Source organism: Drosophila simulans, chromosome 2R, assembly GCF_016746395.2.
Source record: "Drosophila simulans strain w501 chromosome 2R, Prin_Dsim_3.1, whole genome shotgun sequence".
Taxonomy (NCBI): domain Eukaryota; kingdom Metazoa; phylum Arthropoda; class Insecta; order Diptera; family Drosophilidae; genus Drosophila; species Drosophila simulans.
Window position 1 is genome coordinate 11,591,893 of NC_052521.2, and position 19,858 is coordinate 11,611,750.

At 44.6% G+C, this 19,858-nt stretch overlaps 1 protein-coding gene across 3 annotated transcripts in view; it reads left to right on the forward strand.

Moving 5' to 3' along the window:
- The window catches only part of LOC6734463 (protein Shroom), a 44,202-nt gene that overhangs the window by 9,866 nt on the left and 14,478 nt on the right, over positions 1 to 19,858 (forward strand). The window contains exons 3-7 of one of the 3 annotated variants that reach the window (XM_016168080.3): positions 8,756 to 8,991; positions 9,725 to 10,095; positions 10,457 to 11,216; positions 11,287 to 12,283; positions 12,365 to 12,549. In XM_016168080.3, coding sequence (XP_016027585.1) covers positions 8,756 to 8,991; positions 9,725 to 10,095; positions 10,457 to 11,216; positions 11,287 to 12,283; positions 12,365 to 12,549 — 2,549 coding nt within the window. Of the gene's footprint in view, positions 1 to 8,755; positions 8,992 to 9,724; positions 10,096 to 10,456; positions 11,217 to 11,286; positions 12,284 to 12,364; positions 12,550 to 15,260; positions 15,806 to 19,858 lie in introns of those variants that run through there. The other 2 variants (XM_016168082.3, XM_016168081.3) reach the window with 2 other exon arrangements.

Consider the following 19,858-nt stretch of genomic DNA (forward strand, 5'->3'; position numbering starts at 1 on the left):
TTGCTTCACTTGGGTCTTATTTTTTGTTACTTCTTTTTTTTTGTTTTCTGTCGAATCAGCCAAAGCACTTGACGCTGCACTGAAATCGTTTTTTATATATATCTTGGTAGGTTCAAGTGTCTGCTGGGACTAAAGCCGAAGCGTGAGCTGATCAAGTTGAAGCCAGTGGGGCACCTTAATCGACGCTTCATTTCCGCGCAGAGCTTTCCTTTTAGCGGCGGAAATGATCGCATATTTCGCCAAAAGAGATCTCCCCAAGCCGAAGTAGCCCATCGAGTTGCGCAATTAGAGGCGGCTAAGCGGTCTGGTCTACGCCCCAATGGTTAGCACTCTGGGCGGAATCTGAAGTCTTAACATTTATAACTAGAAAGAGATAGTAGAGTAAAGTTACCTTTAAATCTGCACTTATTGAAGATTCACTTTTCATGCAAAATATGTGGCGCCCCCGTTGGGGCTTTCTAAACTAAAGTTTACATATGAGCATGGTTTAATGGAATTAATTGATTGGATTTTCCCAAGCTGTGGCAACCGATTCTATTATATAGACTTTCCAAAGTATCTCAGCACCGTGTTCGCTGGCATTTCCTCAGCCTGTCTTCTATTTCATTTTCATTTCCAATGCCTGTCGAACGCTTCAAGCTCAGCTCAGCTCAGTTCAGCTCGACTCTTAACGCTCATTAGTTCTCTAAGTCAGCCAGCCCCAACTCTCAACTTGTTTTCTCACACACCACACGCCACATAGGAGGCTTCAGCTCAGCAATTAATTAATGCCAACAGTCCGGCAGCAACATCAACAGCAGCAACAGCAGCAACAGCAGCAGCAGCAGCAACAGCAACATCAGCAACATGAACAAAAAGCTGCAACAATGCCGCCTGCCAGCGCTAAATTCTAGCCAGATTCCAGCTAAATTGTTTTGGCTTGTCTTTGAACTCGAACCGCCGGCTTTTTAGCTTTAGCTTCTTCCCTTCTGCTGTCGATGGTTTGCATTTTTTCAGCAGAAAAAGAAGAAAATTATAACATGTAATTGCGCTGCTCTTGCGACAGGTGCAACAACAACACTCCTTCATGCGGCATTCTGGCCCCCGGAAAAATGTGATGGAAAATTTCACCTATGTCGCTATGCTGCTGACTTAAATACGAAGATTCGGAGTGGGAATCCATTGTTCCGGACATGGAAATGCTCCGCACATTGTATGCATGCACTTCTTCTTCTGGCCATCGGGCATGAAGATTTCTTTATGAGCAAGCACTGACTTAATTAATTAATAACAAGCCAAGTGAAAATGCATTGGGCCAGGTGCCGTTGGTGCTATGCTCTCCTAGCCAACTTCGATTTCATTTTCCGTTGGCTGTTGGCTGCTTCTTTTCTTTTCGGCTAGTTCTTGAACCCACACGAGCAACAAATTTCACTTTTGTTTCTCCTCCAGCAAAGCGGCAGACAAAGCGACATTCGAGCCACGAAAATTTTGAGGTCAACAGCAAGAAACGGTGACGGAGACGAAAGAGACTCGTGTTCCCATTGCCGGAGATTCATTCGTCTGGCGGCTGTTTTTGGCCAAAAGTGGCCGCAAACATTGTGGCCATCTGACGTCTGTGGCCAGTGGAGTCCATTGAAATTCTTGCCATCGAACTGAAACTCTTCGCAATTTAATGCCAACTTAGAAGCCTCGAGCTCGTCAAGAGTCGCAATTCGCAACTCGCAATTTGGAACTCAAGAGACAGCTGCCCTTTCGATCCAGTTGCAATTTGGCCAAAATAAACATGATTTGCCATTTCGATTTTCTGTGTTGTCATCCGGCAGCCAGCTGGAGGATCGGGTCGGATCGGATCGGATCGCATCCTCAACGCTGGAAAAACAGAAAGTGAACGAGTGAAAGATTTTCGGCTTTCTAATTGGATCTGTGCCGGGTGACTCTTTTTTGCTCAGATTTTTTTGAGGTATCTTGGTATCTGGGCATCTGGGCATCGCCTGGTCAGTGGGGCTTGGCTAATTAAGGGTCTCGCAGCAGGGCTAATTATGGCAAATATTTTCCATTGGCATATGTGTGAAAGTGAGTCCAAGAAGCGCAAAATGGGAACCAGCTCGCCGTCTGCTCTTGACTTCATCTTTAGCCGCACAGTTTTTGGTTGCGCTCCGCTGGTCGAACTAAACTGAACCAAGCCGAACTGGACAAATATATATATATATATATATATGTAGATATGCATATATAAATTGCGATAGGTGTACGTGTTCTTCTGACCTTCTGGAGCTGGCATTCTCCCGCATCTCGAGAACCAGTTGGGGTTGGAGCACTGAGAACAATAATGGTTTCACCAAAGCTACAGATATTTAAAGGAGTTCCAAGTCCAAGTTTTTAATATTAAAAGATGTTTGGATTTGCTGAAAAGATTAACAAAGAATCCCATGTGAATAACAATTGTTGCGATAACGAGGTGTTAATTATAATTCACTGTATGTTTTTTTTTTTTCCTGTGTGCCTGGGCAATTTATTTGTTCTTGTTGCAAGCTCCTTTTGGCCAGGTCCGTTGAGGTTGAGTTGTGTTCCTCGGCTGGCCATGTTCGTTCTTATTTGCTGCACGCCTGAAACTTATCACTGGCCATAAATCTAGCCGCATGCCAAGCCGGGCCATGTCGGCATACCAGACCAGTGGATACGATACGATACGATACCAGTGGATGCCAGTGGACCAGACCAGCTCAGGCCAGACCAGGCCAGTCCAGTGTATAGCAACGGATCGGAGTCGGACCAGTTGCCATGCCATGTCCATTACCAGTTCTCGGGCGATCGGCCAGTTTCGCCAAAGTTATTAACGCCACAAGCGGCCATTGAGGTCAAGGATGCATTGGATCCTGATCCACATGTCGATGCCCATGCCCATGCCCAGTTAATCCATTCAATTTCATTGCATTGCATAAACTCATTCGCACTAATGAGACTCACCCACCGCGAGCTGCCAAAAATTATTACTAATGAACCGCAGATTCACTTTCATCGGTGGCCCACTTAAAGGGATTCACCGCCAGTTGGCCACTTCCCCCAGTTTCCCGGTCGTCCGATCACTTGACAGCTGGCGAAAGGAGTCGAAATCGAAGTGGCAGACGTCATCGCCGCGGCATTTCCCTCGCCCGCTTGCCCGCTTTTCCCCAAACTTTCCCCGAAAGTGTGAGGCTCGCCGGGACCTCCGGAGCTCTTTGGCCACATTGATTTTATAAAGCCAAGAGCTACGCAATCTGCGGCGTTGGAAACGAGCGAAATAAGTATTCATGCTGCCGGCCGTTGAACAGTGGGTCCAAAGGAGTCATTTCTGGCAGGAAAGTGGGTTAACCAAATATACCAGTCCTCCATCTTATGTATAAGAGATTTAGTGGTAACTGAAGAACATAATTTCGCTAGCTTCCTGTTAGCATAGTTTTTTTAAATATTTTTTTTTTATTTAATTTATTTATTAAGGCATACGGGGAAGTCTTGGAGCCCCTTTGCGTCCTTCTTATCTATTAATTCAGCTCATAATTTTACTACAATTACATAACAATCACATATAACAAATAGAATTTAAGATAAGTGTCAGCTTCTGCTCACCCTTGTCAAAGGAGATCGGGTAATGAGATCCCTCGGTTGCCTTCTATTGAGCCTCCTTGGTGGGCGAGATCTGTTTAGAGCGCTGGCCAGCCGGCGCTCCAGCCTGTCATGGTATCTGCTCGAGTGCTGGTTTATTTCGTCAAATACCGTTGCGAGTTTCCGGTCTCTGTGCAGGGTGGTGTTTCGAACAAACCACTCGCAGCCGGTGATGAGTCTTGCTAGCCTGGATCCTTTTGATGTGGCTGTCGCATGCCAAGCCCCAGATTTGGCACCCACACTTCCAGTTTGGTGCTAAGATCTGTTTGTAAATTCTCAGCTTGTTACAGGCATATTTCTGTTCTTTGTTGCCTGACTCTTGGATAAGAGTTATCAAGGCAGCAGTTGCGTGGAAATCTTTATCTAAATCGCAGAAAAGTCGATACCGCAGAGGGCGAGCAAGGAACGCTACAGGCGTCATAGTGCATTGCAAAATTTCTGATATAATATGAATTAAAGAATGATTTTAAGTTGTACTAAAGACAAAGTAAGATAAGCCAACTGTGATTCAAATGTATATTCAGAATGTGCTAGGAAATGAATTTAAATTTTGTTTCAGTAAGACATCAAAATGTGACCTTGAAATTGTTCTTATGTTATATATTTATATATCTTAAAGTTTTCATATTGGGATTTAACTTTGCCAAATTGGTCACGAAAAATCCGTTTCAAAATAGGAAAATAAAAATTGTTTTCCCATTTTAGAAAATTATTTGTTGGCAATTTTTTAGTAGTCTGTTTAAGTTGTATATTATTTTACCTATTTTTACCTATTATTTTTAGATTTTGGATACTTGTAGAACTAAAGTATTGAACTGCTATCGTAAGAGAGCTTAGCCATTATAATTATATGACATTAAGTATATTTACAAATTTAGGAAGGATAAGGATACATAAATATACATACTTCAATAATTATTGGATATTCGTTACGACAGGATTCTAAATGATAGATCCTGTGGGTGATGTCCGATGAATGCAAACAAAGCAAAATCAATTGCTGACCAAAATTATGCTAGACATATTGAATATATTAATATATTCCCTATTTAAATAGTGAAATCGGAGTTGCAACTTATTTTTGTCTTGTCTTTTTTGAGCATTTATTTCCTTACCACAATGCGATCATTTGGGTTATCATGGATCAGCAATCCTTTTCATTTATTCGCCATAATTCAAACCAATGTGCGACCACTTTTGGCCCGGCTCGCACTGCCGTTTTGTGACTGTGTCCAATTTGGGCGCAGATTGACAGCGATATGCGTTTAATTTGACGATAAATGGCCAATATAGCACGCAAGCCAAGTTGAAGGAGGTTCAGGAGCAGGAGGGAAGGACCCGGGTCTCTGGGCTCTTTGCAATTCAATTCTAATGCTCCAAGCCCGCGGGCTTCTCTGTCTTTTTCGTGCTCTTGCCAATTGCCAAATTCAAATCCGAATCGCAGCACGATCCAAGCTGAAACTGAAGTTGAAACTAAAGCCGAGAGGTTGAAGCTGAAGCTGAATCTGAATCCGAATCCGAAACTGAAGCTGATGCTGATGCTGAAGCTTGGCCACGTTGGCAACTGACACGTTTGCTCGCATTTTGATTGCAATTTCTTTTCTTTGGCCAACTCTCCGTTGGAAAGAGTCAAATTCGTGTTGGCCATTAAAAGCCAACGACAATGGAAAACGCAAATCAAAATAGCTGTGTGCAAAAACTGAACTGAACAAAAAAAATACAATTTTACAAATTTTCCTCACGAAATCATTGTGGCCAAAATAAATGCCAGGCTGATCGGAGACACGAAAATCTCCAGTTGACTGCATTCTCGCTGCAAATTCCGCATCTTTTGCGAGACATGTGGGCGTCTGTCAATCTGTCGCTGTTCATCTCCTCTCTTTCTCTGGCCCTGTTGCCGTCTCTTTCCCTGCTCCAAGCCGCGTCTTGCTGTCTCTTATCACGCGACAGAGAACGTCTGACAGTCTGACTAACTGACCTTCTTGCGAGGCATGAGTCAAGCGATTCGGCGACAGCCAGCGATATTTCCAAACAAAGTCTACTGGATGCAAGCTGAAGTGAGCTGACTAATGCCGTACAGTAGAGATTCTTTAAAATAAACAACAAAATAGTAGGAAAATAAAGTATTTGTTTCGGATTTTGATCAAGGCTGTCTGATTACTATCTATTATCAATTGTCTTATATGAAAGATTGAACTGCATATATCTTTTTCTTTATCAAATGCATATAGATTTTATGGAGTTGTGTTTAGTTAAATTGAAAGTACCCAAATTTATGTCAAACATATCATTTCAAAAAAATAAACCATTTATCATTTAGTTGGTAATAATTTTAAAGTCCCGTTTAAAACAAAAAATGTAAGCGGAATTTTTTTCTGTAAATACTTAAAATGTTAATAGTTATACAATTAATTGTTTCCTTTACATTTGAAATGATTATTTGCTCTAAGCATTATCTTTCTTTTGTATGAATAGGAAAAAACAATTAGCCCAACGGAAATCGAGTTAAGCTAACAAAGAAATGCTTTCTTAAGTAATGCGACTATTAACCCGCTAGCTTAGCCACAGGTTTCGCTGGCGGGCTTCCTCTTTATTGATATACTTTTAATGGACTTACAAATATTACGCATACGCCCAGTTGCCTGCAGTCACCTTTCCCCAGCATTAGTTTCCCAGGCACTTTGGTTCGCTTTTCCTGCAGGCCGCCAGTCGGGCACTTAGCACAAATCATCAAGTGATTTATTTAACACGCGCCGAGCGTTCGGACGGAAGTTTGATTTCGCCCGTGGCACGGAGTCATTAAGAATCCCCCACTCCAGCGGATGGATCCAGCGTATCCAACGGATCCAGCTGTGACCCACTGCACCAGTTTTGGTCTTTCGATCTGCGGTTCCCGCTTGGGCCTGGGCTTCATCGCCATCTTCATACCGGACTTGGGCCCTGGCCATTGATTTATGGTGTTGCTGGAACTGCTGGATCTGCTGGAGCTGCTGGATCTGCTCATCCAGAGCAATTTCACATGGGCGCACAGCTGTTGCCGATAATTATGGGTTTTGGGCCATGGAGAAGTTTCTCTAGGAATAAAATGGGCCAAATGCCGAAAAACAGCGAAGGCAAAGTAAAGGGCCCCGTGGGACAGTTGCTGATTTAAATTCGTGTTAGAGAGACAAAATAATTACGGCAATTGGGCAGGAAAAAACCCCAAACCCAAATGAACTGAAATGAAACTGCACGACGATCGAATGACTGACTGTCTGACTGACTGGGTGAGCGAGTGAGTGAATGAATGACTCCACTTTGAGTCGGATCAACGGATACTAGGTTTTTGGTCTTGGGAACATTCGGAGAGTGGCTCGGAACCATTAAAATTCTTGGCGATGAGCCCTAGGCAGAAACCAGAAAAAAAAACAAACCAAAAAATATCTTCGATAGACAGACTTGCGACCTAAGTAGTTGACCCAGAAAACGATTCTATTGCATATCGGCAACTGTCAGTCATGTGATTCGTTATTATTGTTATTATATGTATTTGCCATTAAGCATTTATGATTTTCTGATTTATTTCAGCTGCTTTTGTGGCGCCAAAGTCAGAAAGACAATCAGCAGCTGCTGCCCACGTAGCTACCAACAAAAGTATATATATACATAAATATATCGTTGAAAAAACCCTCGACAATACCCAATCTCAATGCAATCGAGACTTCAAGCCAAGTCAGTCAAGTGGCTTAAGGCTTGGTCTTGTAACATTTCGTTTGCGTTATTTTGAACGTTAGTTTTATTTTGAGTCGACTTATATTTTTACCCATTCGCTATTTCTCCATGTGTTTCGGCTTTATGCTCGAGTATTTACAATTCGATTTGGCTTACGAGAGTCGCAGGCGCAAACAACCAAAAATTAAGTATACGACACGAGGGCTGGCAAGCAAATTGACTTGATGAGTTGATGATTGGTGGCAAAACCTGTGATCGCAAGGGTAATAAATGTTTAACAAGCAAAACAGTGACTGGATTTATTGGAAACACTTCCCCTAGTAACCCGAAAAACTTTTCAATTATCTGATGTTCAGCGAGCTATATCATATAAAGTAAAAGTATATATTTTCAAGATTATATAATTTTGTTGATAACCCAATCCTTGACACAATAAGTTTGTTTGTATATGTAATTATTCAGCAGATTGATTAAGCGATGATTACAATATCAATCTTTTATGGGTAAAAGCGCATTAATCAGTAAATGATTAAAGTCCCAGCTGATAAAGAATAATGAAAGGAAAAGTAAACAATACTAATTAAGGGAAAATTATGAATCACTCTGTTTGTGAATGAATAAGCAATGATTCTAAAAGATTAAACAAACTACTTCCTGTTTGTGAAACATAGTGATATGAAACTCTGTTGGGTTCAATGACTTCAATCAATGCTTTCGAGTGAAATATAAAATACCCCTGCATTTTCGAAAACTAAATCACTATTTACCCAAACCCCAAATCCCAGCAATGATCATGTTATCGATCTGTTATTTCTTCGTTACCAAATTTTCGCCCGATCCAGTGAACTTGATCACCGAATCGCAGCATGAATCAGAGCTCCAGCCGGAGCTGGAAGGCTTGGAGCCCTGCTCATGTGGCTCCAATACGCTCGCCTTGTGCACACCATTACTTAATCCGGCTTATTATGGACGCTCCGCTTGGCAGCGGTCTCTGCATCCGTCTGATGCCCCCTTTGCCATCCCCAAACCCATACCCATACCCATACCCATACCCATACCCATACCCATCCCCTTTGGTTGCCTCCCACGAGCGGCCCCCTGGTTGTGTACATAATCTATATGCTTTGGCAACATGGCAAGTTTGGGTATTGCCGCTGCACTTCAAATATGTTTGTTCGTCGGCAATTGCATTGGCTGTGCACTGCAATAATTTTCACTTAATTATCTAACGAGCGACCTGGGTTTCGTCGAGGGACTCCATTGTTGAATTTTTTTTTTTTTTTTGGTATTCGCCCAAGCTCTGGCCGTAATTATGGCTGCGGATCATTTGCAAATGTGAGCTATCCGGTCAGCAGCGGTCACATAACTAATGATTAAACCATTTAAATGCTTCGGACTTATGCAACATCGATTTCTCTTGCAGGATGACCTGCCGCACCACAACAGCAGCAGCAGCCAGCTGGGCCAGCACCACGGATCAACGTTGGACCAGTGCGGACTGACCCAGGCCGGCCTCGAGGAGTATAATAATAGATCCTCCTCGTACTACGACCAGACGGCCTTCCATCACCAGAAGCAGCCATCCTATGCCCAATCCGAGGGCTACCACAGCTATGTGTCAAGTTCGGATTCCACATCGGCCACGCCATTTCTGGATAAGTAAGTTGTTGCGGAAAAAACAGAGGGGAAAACACTCTTGTGCAGAGAGAAAAATAAGCTAGAGTAGAGTACTTTTAAAGATACTAAAATGTAACTCGACAATTTCGATGTGTGTGTACACATTTGATAGAACCACTTGATGTTCAATTTTCCGTGTAATTTTCTGTGTAATTTTCTCTCCGTGTGGCTGCATTGCAAACACGTTTTCCGCGCACATACTCGCATCAAATGCCGAACGACAATTATGAATTTTATTTGTACACTAAAAAACGCCATAAAAAATTCTTGGTAACGCAGACACATGAGATACATAAGTCGCAGACGGAGCAACGAGAAATAAAACCGAAAACGAGCAGCTTAAGCTCGGCTCTCAAGGTCTTCTTGGCTCTGTCTCCATCTCTATCTGTATCTGTATCTCCATCTCCGGTTTTAGCTCTATTTTCAGTCTAACTGAGACTATCTGTCTGTGTGTCCGTCGACGATCTGAGATATCTGAACTTGCCCCAAGTACCGAAGAGAGTCCGCCGATGGCTCCATTGCCCGATCCGAAGGCTAGGCAAGAAATTCAAGTAATTGCGGCCATGCGAAAAGTAGAAACCAGAAATCGCAAATTTCTGTAGCACGCAATGATTTGCCAAAAAAAAAAGCACGGCTTGGCTTAGAGCCACTTTAATGTTGGCTCCAACTCTAATTCCGATATTTCGACGGGCTGTTCTATTTCCACTTGTTGCAGATTACGTCAGGAGAGCGATCTGCTGTCGCGCCAGTCGCATCATTGGTCGGAGAACGATCTGTCCTCCGTTTGCAGCAACTCTGTGGCGCCTTCGCCCATTCCGCTGTTGGCCCGCCAGTCCCACTCCCACTCCCATTCTCACACGCATTCCCATTCGAGCTCCCATGGCCATTCCCACGGCCACGCCCACTCCGCCTCCTCATCCTCATCCAGCAACAACAATAGCATCAGCAACGGCAGCGCCACCAACAACAACAACAACAACAGCTCGGAAAGCACTTCCTCCACGGAAACGCTCAAGTGGCTGGGCTCCATGAGCGATATATCCGAAGCCAGTCATGCAACCGGCTACAGCGCCATCTCCGAATCGGGTAAGTAACTCGCGTGCCACGACTGTCATCCAGAATGCCACCAGATTTTAAGGTCTACTTAATTACAATTAAACCAAATAAATAGCTATATCCATTCTGAAGCATATAATACTCCGCTGAAAGAATGGCTAATCGTGGCCATAATTCGAGTGGGGTCACAGTGGCAGTCACAGCTCGTTTTTGGGGGTGAACGGTTGGCCAGTTGCCAGAAGAGAAGGTTGCCGAAAATGCTGGGCGACTGGCGGGCGAACCCACTCCCCCACGACCTTGGCTAAACGTTGGCCCACTTTTACCGTTTGGCCGCAACTCCTTTTTAGAATGGCCGAGGACACGCCCTAACCGTTCTCCCTTTCGATTGCAGTTTCCTCCTCGCAGCGCATTGTCCACAGCTCCCGCGTGCCGACACCCAAGCGTCATCATAGCGAGAGCGTGCTGTACCTGCACAACAACGAGGAGCCAGCCGACAGCTCGCCCACTGCGAGCAGCTCCTCGCAGATGATGATCTCCGAGGAGGCGAGTGGCGAGGGCTCCCCGCCGTCGGTGCAGCCACTTCGCATCCAACACCGTCACAGTCCCAGCTATCCGCCCGTGCACACCTCGATGGTGCTGCACCACTTCCAGCAGCAGCAGCACCAGCAGGATTACCAGCACCCGAGTCGCCACCACACCAACCAGTCCAAGTTGAGCACACAAAGTTCCCTGCTGGAGCTGGCCTCGCCCACGGAGAAACCTCGCTCCCTCATGGGACAATCCCACTCCATGGGCGACCTGCAGCAGAAGAATCCGAATCAGAACCCGCTGCTGGGACGATCGGCTGGCCAGCAGCACAAGTCCAGCATTTCGGTGACCATTTCCAGCAGCGAGGCAGTGGTCACCATTGCACCACAACCGCCAGCTGGTAAGCCCAGCAAGCTGCAGTTGTCCCTGGGAAAGTCGGAGGCCCTCAGCTGCAGTACGCCCAATATGGGGGAGCAGAGTCCCACGAACAGCATCGATTCCTACCGCAGCAACCATCGCCTGTTCCCGGTGAGCACCTACACGGAGCCGGTGCACAGCAACACCTCGCAGTACGTGCAGCATCCCAAGCCGCAGTTCAGCTCCGGGCTGCACAAGTCCGCCAAGTAAGTAGATCTCTTCCAGGTACTTCTCCCTGATCCATTTAACTAATATGTGTTTGTGCTTACCCACCAGACTTCCTGTGATAACGCCAGCGGGGGCCACAGTGCAGCCCACCTGGCACTCGGTGGCCGAGAGGATCAACGACTTCGAGCGCAGTCAGATGGGGGAGCCACCGAAGTTTGCCTACCTGGAGCCCACCAAGACGCACCGCCTCTCGAATCCGGCCCTGAAAGCTCTCCAGAAGAACGCGGTGCAGTCCTATGTAGAGCGACAGCAGCAGCAGCAGAAGGAGGAGCAGCAGCTACTCCGTCCGCACTCGCAATCCTACCAAGCGTTACATGTGGAGCGCAAGTCACTGCCGAACAACTTGAGTCCCATAATGGTGGGTCTGCCCACTGGGAGTAACTCCGCGTCGACGCGGGACTGCAGTTCACCCACTCCACCACCACCGCCACGACGTTCAGGGAGTCTGCTGCCCAATCTGCTCAGGCGCTCCAGTTCGGCCTCGGATTACGCGGAATTCAGGGAACTGCATCAGGCACAGGGTCAGGTCAAGGGACCGAGCATTAGGAACATAAGCAATGCCGAGAAAATATCCTTCAATGACTGCGGAATGCCACCTCCGCCGCCGCCACCACGAGGACGTTTGGCCGTGCCGACCAGACGCACATCCTCGGCCACGGAATACGCACCCATGCGGGACAAATTGCTGCTGCAGCAAGCCGCAGCACTGGCCCACCAGCAGCACCACCCGCAGCAGCATCGCCATGCCCAACCGCCCCATGTGCCGCCCGAGCGTCCGCCCAAGCATCCCAATCTTCGGGTGCCGTCGCCTGAGCTGCCACCGCCGCCGCAGAGTGAACTGGACATCAGTTATACCTTCGATGAGCCATTGCCGCCGCCACCGCCGCCGGAAGTGCTCCAGCCACGCCCACCGCCCTCGCCCAACCGGCGGAACAGCTTCGCCGGAGCATCCACACGTCGCACCGCCTACGCAGCACCACCGCCCACCGCAGTTGTCGCCGCCAAGGTGCCACCGCTGGTTCCCAAGAAGCCAACGAGCTTGCAGGTGGGTCGTCATGCATGATGCAACTACTGTTTGGTAATTGGATTCGAATGTATTCTAAACATTTCTATTATTCTCCGCCAGCAGCACAAGCATCTCGCCAACGGAGGAGGCGGCAGTCGCAAGCGCCCGCACCACGCGACACCACAGCCCATCCTCGAAAACGTGGCCAGTCCCGTGGCGCCACCGCCGCCACTGTTGCCGCGTGCCAGATCCACCGCCCATGACAATGTGATTGCCAGCAATCTGGAGAGCAACCAGCAGAAACGGTGAGTCCAAGCTCTATAGGATCTATAATAGTGCTATAGGATTGGGGATTAGCAAGGAAATTTCAACTAAAAGATATATTTATCTTTGAACTTCTGTTAATTGTACAAATTAGAAGACTAAAACATAAAATTGTCAGCTATTAAGCCTTATTTAAAATGCTCAATTAGACATGAAATCATTTCCTATATGCTGTATCCCCTTAGTATCTGAAACTAGACAAGTTAGATATTAAGCCAGTATGAGGGTCACAGAGCAAATCACAGCCTCCACCAAGTCAAAACATATTCAGTGAGCTCTGCAGCATCCGTGGGCTTTGGACCACTCCCTGGCTCATTGTTCTTGACCTTATCGAATCCAATTAACTCTGAATGGAGTGCGTGGCACGGTAGCCAGCCAGCTTTGCTGATCTTGGCTAATGAGCCGCTTCCTTCGCCGCTTGGCCGTCAGTCAGCTGTCGTCTAATGCTTAATTGGATTATGAAATAAATACACTGCTCGCTGAGCAGCTCGACTTTCGCTTTCGACCCACTAAACCCGACCGACGACCGACTCCAATTGCCAATCGCCAAAACGCCAATGGAGCCAATTTAGCCGCCACCTGAGCGGCCACAAAAATGTGTCAACCAAACAACGATTTATGTTTTGCTCCTTGGCGTGTGGGTAGCACCACAGCACCACTCCCCAGGTGTCCGAGATTCCCCCCAAATGAGCCACCCACCCCACCCGAGTTCTTTGTTCTGATTGTGCTGGTAAAAGCCAATCAAATTGAAAATCGAAATTTATCCGGCCAACGGGACAAAGGGTCCATTCTTGGCCGGGCCAAAAGCATGACATTGATAGATGAACGCCGGTCGGTTCATTAGCGCACCGAGCGCATAGTTTTTGCATTCACTGTATGGCATCGCAGCCGATTTTCGGGCATTAGATAACTCAGAGCCGCACATTGAGTTCAAGCTACAGTTGCACAGTGGTTGGAAACTGAAATACATGGATATGAGTCATTCAAAATAAGTTATTAGCTATTAAATTTCACAAAATACATTCTAATGAAGGTAATAAAATTTGCTAAAAAACTTAATACTTTACCACTTACTTTGAACACAATGTATTGCAACACATTTACAACCATATTTCTGATCGACATAAATCGTTAACTGGTTACCCAACCACCATTCAATTTTAATGTGCAGCAATGTAGTCACACTTTTAATTAATTTTCTCCCACTGTGCCATGTCCATGCTCAATAATTTCTATGGGCTGTCATGTTTTTTTCTTCGCTGCTCCTTTTTATTTGAGGCTTTTTGTTTTGGACTCTTTTTATGTGGTGGTGCGCTCAGTTGACACCGGGGGAGACCTTTGCGGCACGATTTGTTGCAGCAGCAGCATCCAGCACGAGACAAATATTGACACAATTTGTGGCAAAGTTTTCGGGCTGGCAACTTGTAAATGGGCTTGTCAGAGAGGCTTCGTTGTCGTTTTAGCCAGGTTGGGGGTTCAAATGCCGTTCACCGCGAACGTGGCTAATTTGCATTTTGAAAGTTTGGCGTGCGCGAAATGGAGCAAAGGGCAGTCATCGCTTGCATTTCTCGAGTCGCGACTACTCACCTGCAGACACTTTTCAAACGACTTCAATTAGAGCAGATCGCCGAAAAAACAGCCATGAGCCAAAAAACCAAAAAAAGAAATAGAAACCTGAGAGGTGTGCCATATGTTCTCTTGACAGCCTCTAATTATCGCCTCGCACAGCCGTTGGCCAAAAAATCGGCAAAGTGCAGGCATTTGCCGAATTAATTCCCTCTTTGGCCATTTGGCAACACTCCAGCTAGGTCTTGGCTGTATTATTTTCAAATTAACTGCAGCATTGAGCTGCGACCACAGACCACGCGTCGTATGCGCGCTATAAATCACTCATTCGCCGTGTTGCCCAGGCAGCAAAAGGAACAAGCGAAACATAATGGCAAACGCCAAGCCAGACAATTCAATTTATCCAGCCGCAAGTCGCGACTGTTCCGATGCAGTTGCCGTGATTAGACGACGTCGCCAGGTTTTCAGGCCAGTTAGCTGCCTCTCTGGCTTGCTGACTCGCTGGCCACATTTAACAAAGTGTTTGCCATAATTTCTGCTCGCTATCAACAGCTAAATATCGACAGTGCACACAATGATCGATTGAACTTTGCTCCGATGACGATGCAACAGCAGCGACAGATTGGCGATGAGAACATGCCCGTTGGGCCCAACAAAAGGCGATTGAATTTAATGGCTTGGGGGCTTGGTACTGACAGATGCAGTACCTATAATAAAAAAGCTTGTTTAATCCGACTTAAATCTAGATAGTGGTTTAGAGAAATGTATGTACATATGTGTATGGAGAACAGGAATATAACAATACCTTTTATGGTGTTTACAAGGTTCCTTGGAATTTTCAGTGCAAACAAATCATTGCCTACTTTTATGCTAAGTGCACAATGTAAAGTGCCCAGCGCTTAAAACTATGCTTTAGTTTTGTATGCCAAGTTGCTCTGCACGCTGCTGTTAAATGCATGTTAACTGTTAACTGCATGTTAATCAGATGTTACGTTTTAAGTTTAACAGAATTATTTCTCTTTTCAAGATTTTTGCTCTTCTCTTAAATTGCGCTCTCTCTTAATGTGTGTGTTTAAGGCCTTTTGTGTTTGGTTTGCCGTGTTTTTGCGGCCATCATGACGTTGCCGCAACTTCAACTTCAAACGGGTGAAAACGTCTGACGCGTTCGGACGTGTTCGCGCTAGTTGACGCGTGTGAGAAAATAAATCAATTGCGATTTGGCAGCTGGCAACTCGAATTTGGGCAATTAAAAATGTAAAACTCTCGTGACACTTGCCTGCATGTGTATCGATTCCATGTGCTTTTCGCGGCCCCCACTTCCTCATCGCCAAAAAAAAAAAATAAGGAAGTTCAGCGCTCGGGTTCAAATGTTGTATTGGCCCAACTGAAACTGCATAGCATTTGCACAAATAACTGGCAGACAAAAGGAAGCAAGATATCACGCAAAACTTCGGTTTATTTTGTTGTCATTTGCAATTGCCATTGGTATACATACATATATCAAAAGATACAGATACGGATATAGATTCATCTTGCATCTTCGCGTAAGCCGCGCGTGTGTGTATGTGTGTGAGTTAGTGAGCTGCTCTTCCCAACCAAATTGGATTTCACAATACTGGATACCGTCTGCCACTTGAAAATGGTGTTCGGCGGCAAGTTTCGAATCAGAAGGTAAACATTCGCACAACTCAATTTCCAGCCAAGTTGGTTGGTCAGTTATTATGATCTCAGCTGATAACGCCGGCTATTAACGATCGCCATTAGTCAGCCTAGTAGCAGGAAATTCGGTGAGCTGGGAACTGCGCTGTTGGCACAGAGAAAAAAATGTGGCATTTGTTCTAGGTAAAATTGTAGTAAATAATTTCGATTCCTTTTGCAATTAGTGTTGGGAAGTATTTCAGAACAAGATCAGCAATGTACCGTTGAATAAATCAGATATATAAAACTCATAATCTCAATGGTTAGTTTTTATTTAATCTGTACACCAACTAAGCTGCTTGAAAATGAAAACTTGACTTTTAATAAGAACGCGCGTTGAGCGAACGGAGTATTTTATTTTTTCCCAAGATAAGCTCGTTTGTAAACTGCATTGCATTGCAGTTCGTCTGGCTTTTGATCTGCGCTTATAGTTGTTGCCTGGTTGTACTAGTTTGTGGCGACGTTGTCGGCTAACTTCAGTGAAACCATATTTAGCATGCTCAATGCCTAACGTCTCCGCTAATGACGACAGTTGTTGTCTGTCTGCACGCAGAGAAAACTTTGGCTGCGTATCTTTTGGATACATTTAAGCTAATTAGAACAATAATTGCTTGATTAAATACACATTTATAAAGTAAATAGTATGTGCAAATAATGATAAGTTTGGCATGTCTGTTTACTCTAAATAGATTTCCATAGATTTTCTCTCAGTGTGTATCTTTGACTTGTCTGAGGCTCTAACAACTTTAGCCCGAGCTGATAAATTTTCACAGCTGTTGTCGCTCTCAACTTCTTTCTCCGCATTATGGCCATTCCCTTTGACAGCCACGTAGGCGGCAGGTGCAAAACTGCGGCACGTTTCCTCCTCCTCCCCGGAGTTTACCTTTACCTGCTGCCATGGCAAATTGTCTGCGGACTCACTGCCTCCATTTCACATATATATATACATGCATATATATGGTTTATTTCTATTTGAATTCCATTTGTATCTGTGTGACCGAGACACGCGTCATTCGCCATAATTCATAACGAGATCTATTGACATTCGGACCATAAAAGTGGTAGGTGGTTTACACTTTGTATGGAAAGCCGGCTATCAGTGCGCAGATCTTATCGATTTTATTTCTTTTTTTGCTTTATTTGCTATTTTTGCTGGAATGAGAACAGTGAGGACCTTTGTTTGGGTTGGCAGAAGCGGCTAGAACCGGTTTTGGCCAAGGAACAGCTGGTGGTTGATTGGTGGCTCGGTTGGCTCATTGGTCACCCCTAGGAGTGGTCGTCGTATCCCCGGCAACTATAAAGGCCAACAACCCCCGAGGGATGTAATAAAATGAGGACACCACTTAAAGAAACCCCGGCGTGCAAATCGGTTTAACTCTCACTTCATATAAACAAAAAAAAGGTTCATTTTGAAAGAACGTTTTCTAAGAATCGAACTGCAAGGATAATACACAGATATCCTTCTTAAAGAAGCAGTTTTTCAACAGTTGAAATAATAAACCTTAAAGCTAAGGTTGTTTTTAGTTATGCAATATTTGTCTGGCGGGTAATTAAGTCTAACATTTAACTTAGTCGAATGGATTGGACTTGCCTTAGACATAAGCACTCTATTAAACAGCAAGAAACTGGAAAAATCACAGAACCCATACAGCTCATATGCCCAAATTTGTCGAGGGTATAAGCCATTAGCATAAAAAAAAGAAATAAAATAATATTCAACTGTGCCGTGTTGGTTCGTTGGTATTTTTTTTTGTTTTTTATTGACGCTCCGCACGAATTTCGAAATAAACGACCGGCAAAAGAATTCGCTGTCTACGAGTAAAAATTTGTTAGCTCAGCGACGACAGCGGCGAATTTCTGAATTTCTTTTGCAACATAAACACGAAATCGTAAACCGAAATAATCAATAAACATTTTTTACAATATCAAAGCGGAGACAAGAATGCTCGATCGATCTATCGATCGATCTTGTTGTTCCCAAGAGATCCGTGATATCCATGAAATTACTTCGACCTTCTGGCCAACTTTGATTTGTTTGTAGAGTGTGTGTGTGTGCGGTGTGTGTGGTGTGTGCCATTCGCAGGGCTAAATGTTTATTGTTATTGTGACGGCCCATTCAATGGTGAGCAAACATCAAACAATAAATGTTTATTGCGTCTGTTTTCATTGCCAATCGATTCGCCGTGGAAAACTTGTAATACCAATCAAACCGAGTTCTCTGCTCTGTGCTCTGAATTTCTGCCTTGATTTGTTTGTGGTTTCCATTACGAAAGACCGGGATCTGTGATTTCTTCAATGCTAATTATACTGGCAGGCGGCGACAAATGCCAAGACTTTTCAATTAGCAGCGTTTTGATTGTTCTTTACACAGCTTTGATTAGATTTATGGTGCTTTCATGGGCCTCTGTTCTCGAAATTCAGGTCGCCGCACATCTTTTGGTAGTGTTTTGCGACTATTTTTATGGCTAAATGATCGGCAACAGTTGAACAAATAATATACGCACGAATTTATATACTGGCGTATATAAATTAACATGCTTTCAATTGAGGCAACAACAACGAGCATGCGAATAATGTACACGCGGCCATATTTCAGTCTTAATAAAAACATATAAAAATGCCATTTTTTAATCAACGCTGACAAATTGACAATTTGAATAACATCGGCGATACGAGACTTTCACGGAAGCCCGATTATCGGAGTTTTGGGTAGCTGCTTCCCGATGAACAGAATCTCTTAATCAGCAGGGTTCAAGAATCTTACAATCTATCAAACAATCCGGTTTTCTGGCGGGCCCCCTCTATTCTCTATTTATGATAATTAGATGGTCTCATAAAACCGAACAAATCGGTTAATCGGCTTGGATTCTCTAATGAGTTGTTCGCCCTAACAACGATCAATTGTCGGGGTTCTGTGATTACGTATACGACGTGTAATGCGTACTAATTGCTGGACTTCTGGGTCGCCCACGACCTGGAAATGGTGTTACCAATAGACACGTGAAAAGCGCTCCATTATCGCCTTGTTCTGGAACTTTGGAATCAACTGGTTAGCTGGGAATTCGACATTTACCCGCAGGTGGGCCCGTTCCAAGTCAAAGTCCAGGGAGCTTCGAACTACAAAGAACCGCTCCACAAATTGCTGTGTGAAAAAAAAAACGTAAAACAAAAGCTACCTACGTAGTAAACACGATTGCAATTGTAATTCATTTTTTTTGTGTTTCGTTCTATATACAAGATTCTTACTTTCCCAACTTATCTGAAAGTGAACGGGCATTGCGATCGTTGTTACTCATCAGTCGCAACCGAACGCAAAACTGAAAACAAAAAGAGTGGCTCAGCCAACCATCAAGTACAACCAACCACATATCTGCATGAAAGCCCGGGGAATACAGAACGTATTTAAACAGATACCTATATGTTGTATATAGAACAAAAAGCCAAATGGAGCTAAATGAGTGCAGAGTGACAAAGCCAAATGGAGGAGTTTCCCGGTTGACAAAGGCGACTGCGCAATGCTCTACAATTAAGGCGGAAGTGTCAAGTGAAATGGATGGGAAAAGAATGGGGCTACATAGAAAGCTGACTTTTGAAATTGAAATGGCGATGAGTGATTATGAATTTTTGTCTCTCTAGATGTTCTGGAAAGATATGTCAGAGAAGTGGGTCTTGGAAAACATGGATATTCTCAGGATTATTATAATCCGAAAGTTGTCACGATGCAGTTTACAAATTGTTTTCAAGGGTTAGACTTTACTACTTTACTTCAAGTCATTAACGATAAGGAAAGTATACAAAGACGACAAAAGTGTGCACCTGTTGATCTAGGCCTAATTCTTTCAGTTTTGGGACCATTTTAGAGTGTGGCATGTGGGCAGGGTATAATTACAGCAACGGTGCCCCTTCCACATACATGTATGTACATATGTACAGCGCACAGGGGCAAGATAAAGTTGCGGGTTCCCCCAGAAGAATAACAGAAACAAAAAACAGACAGCGGCAACAAGTTCAAGTCGAGCGGGCAGA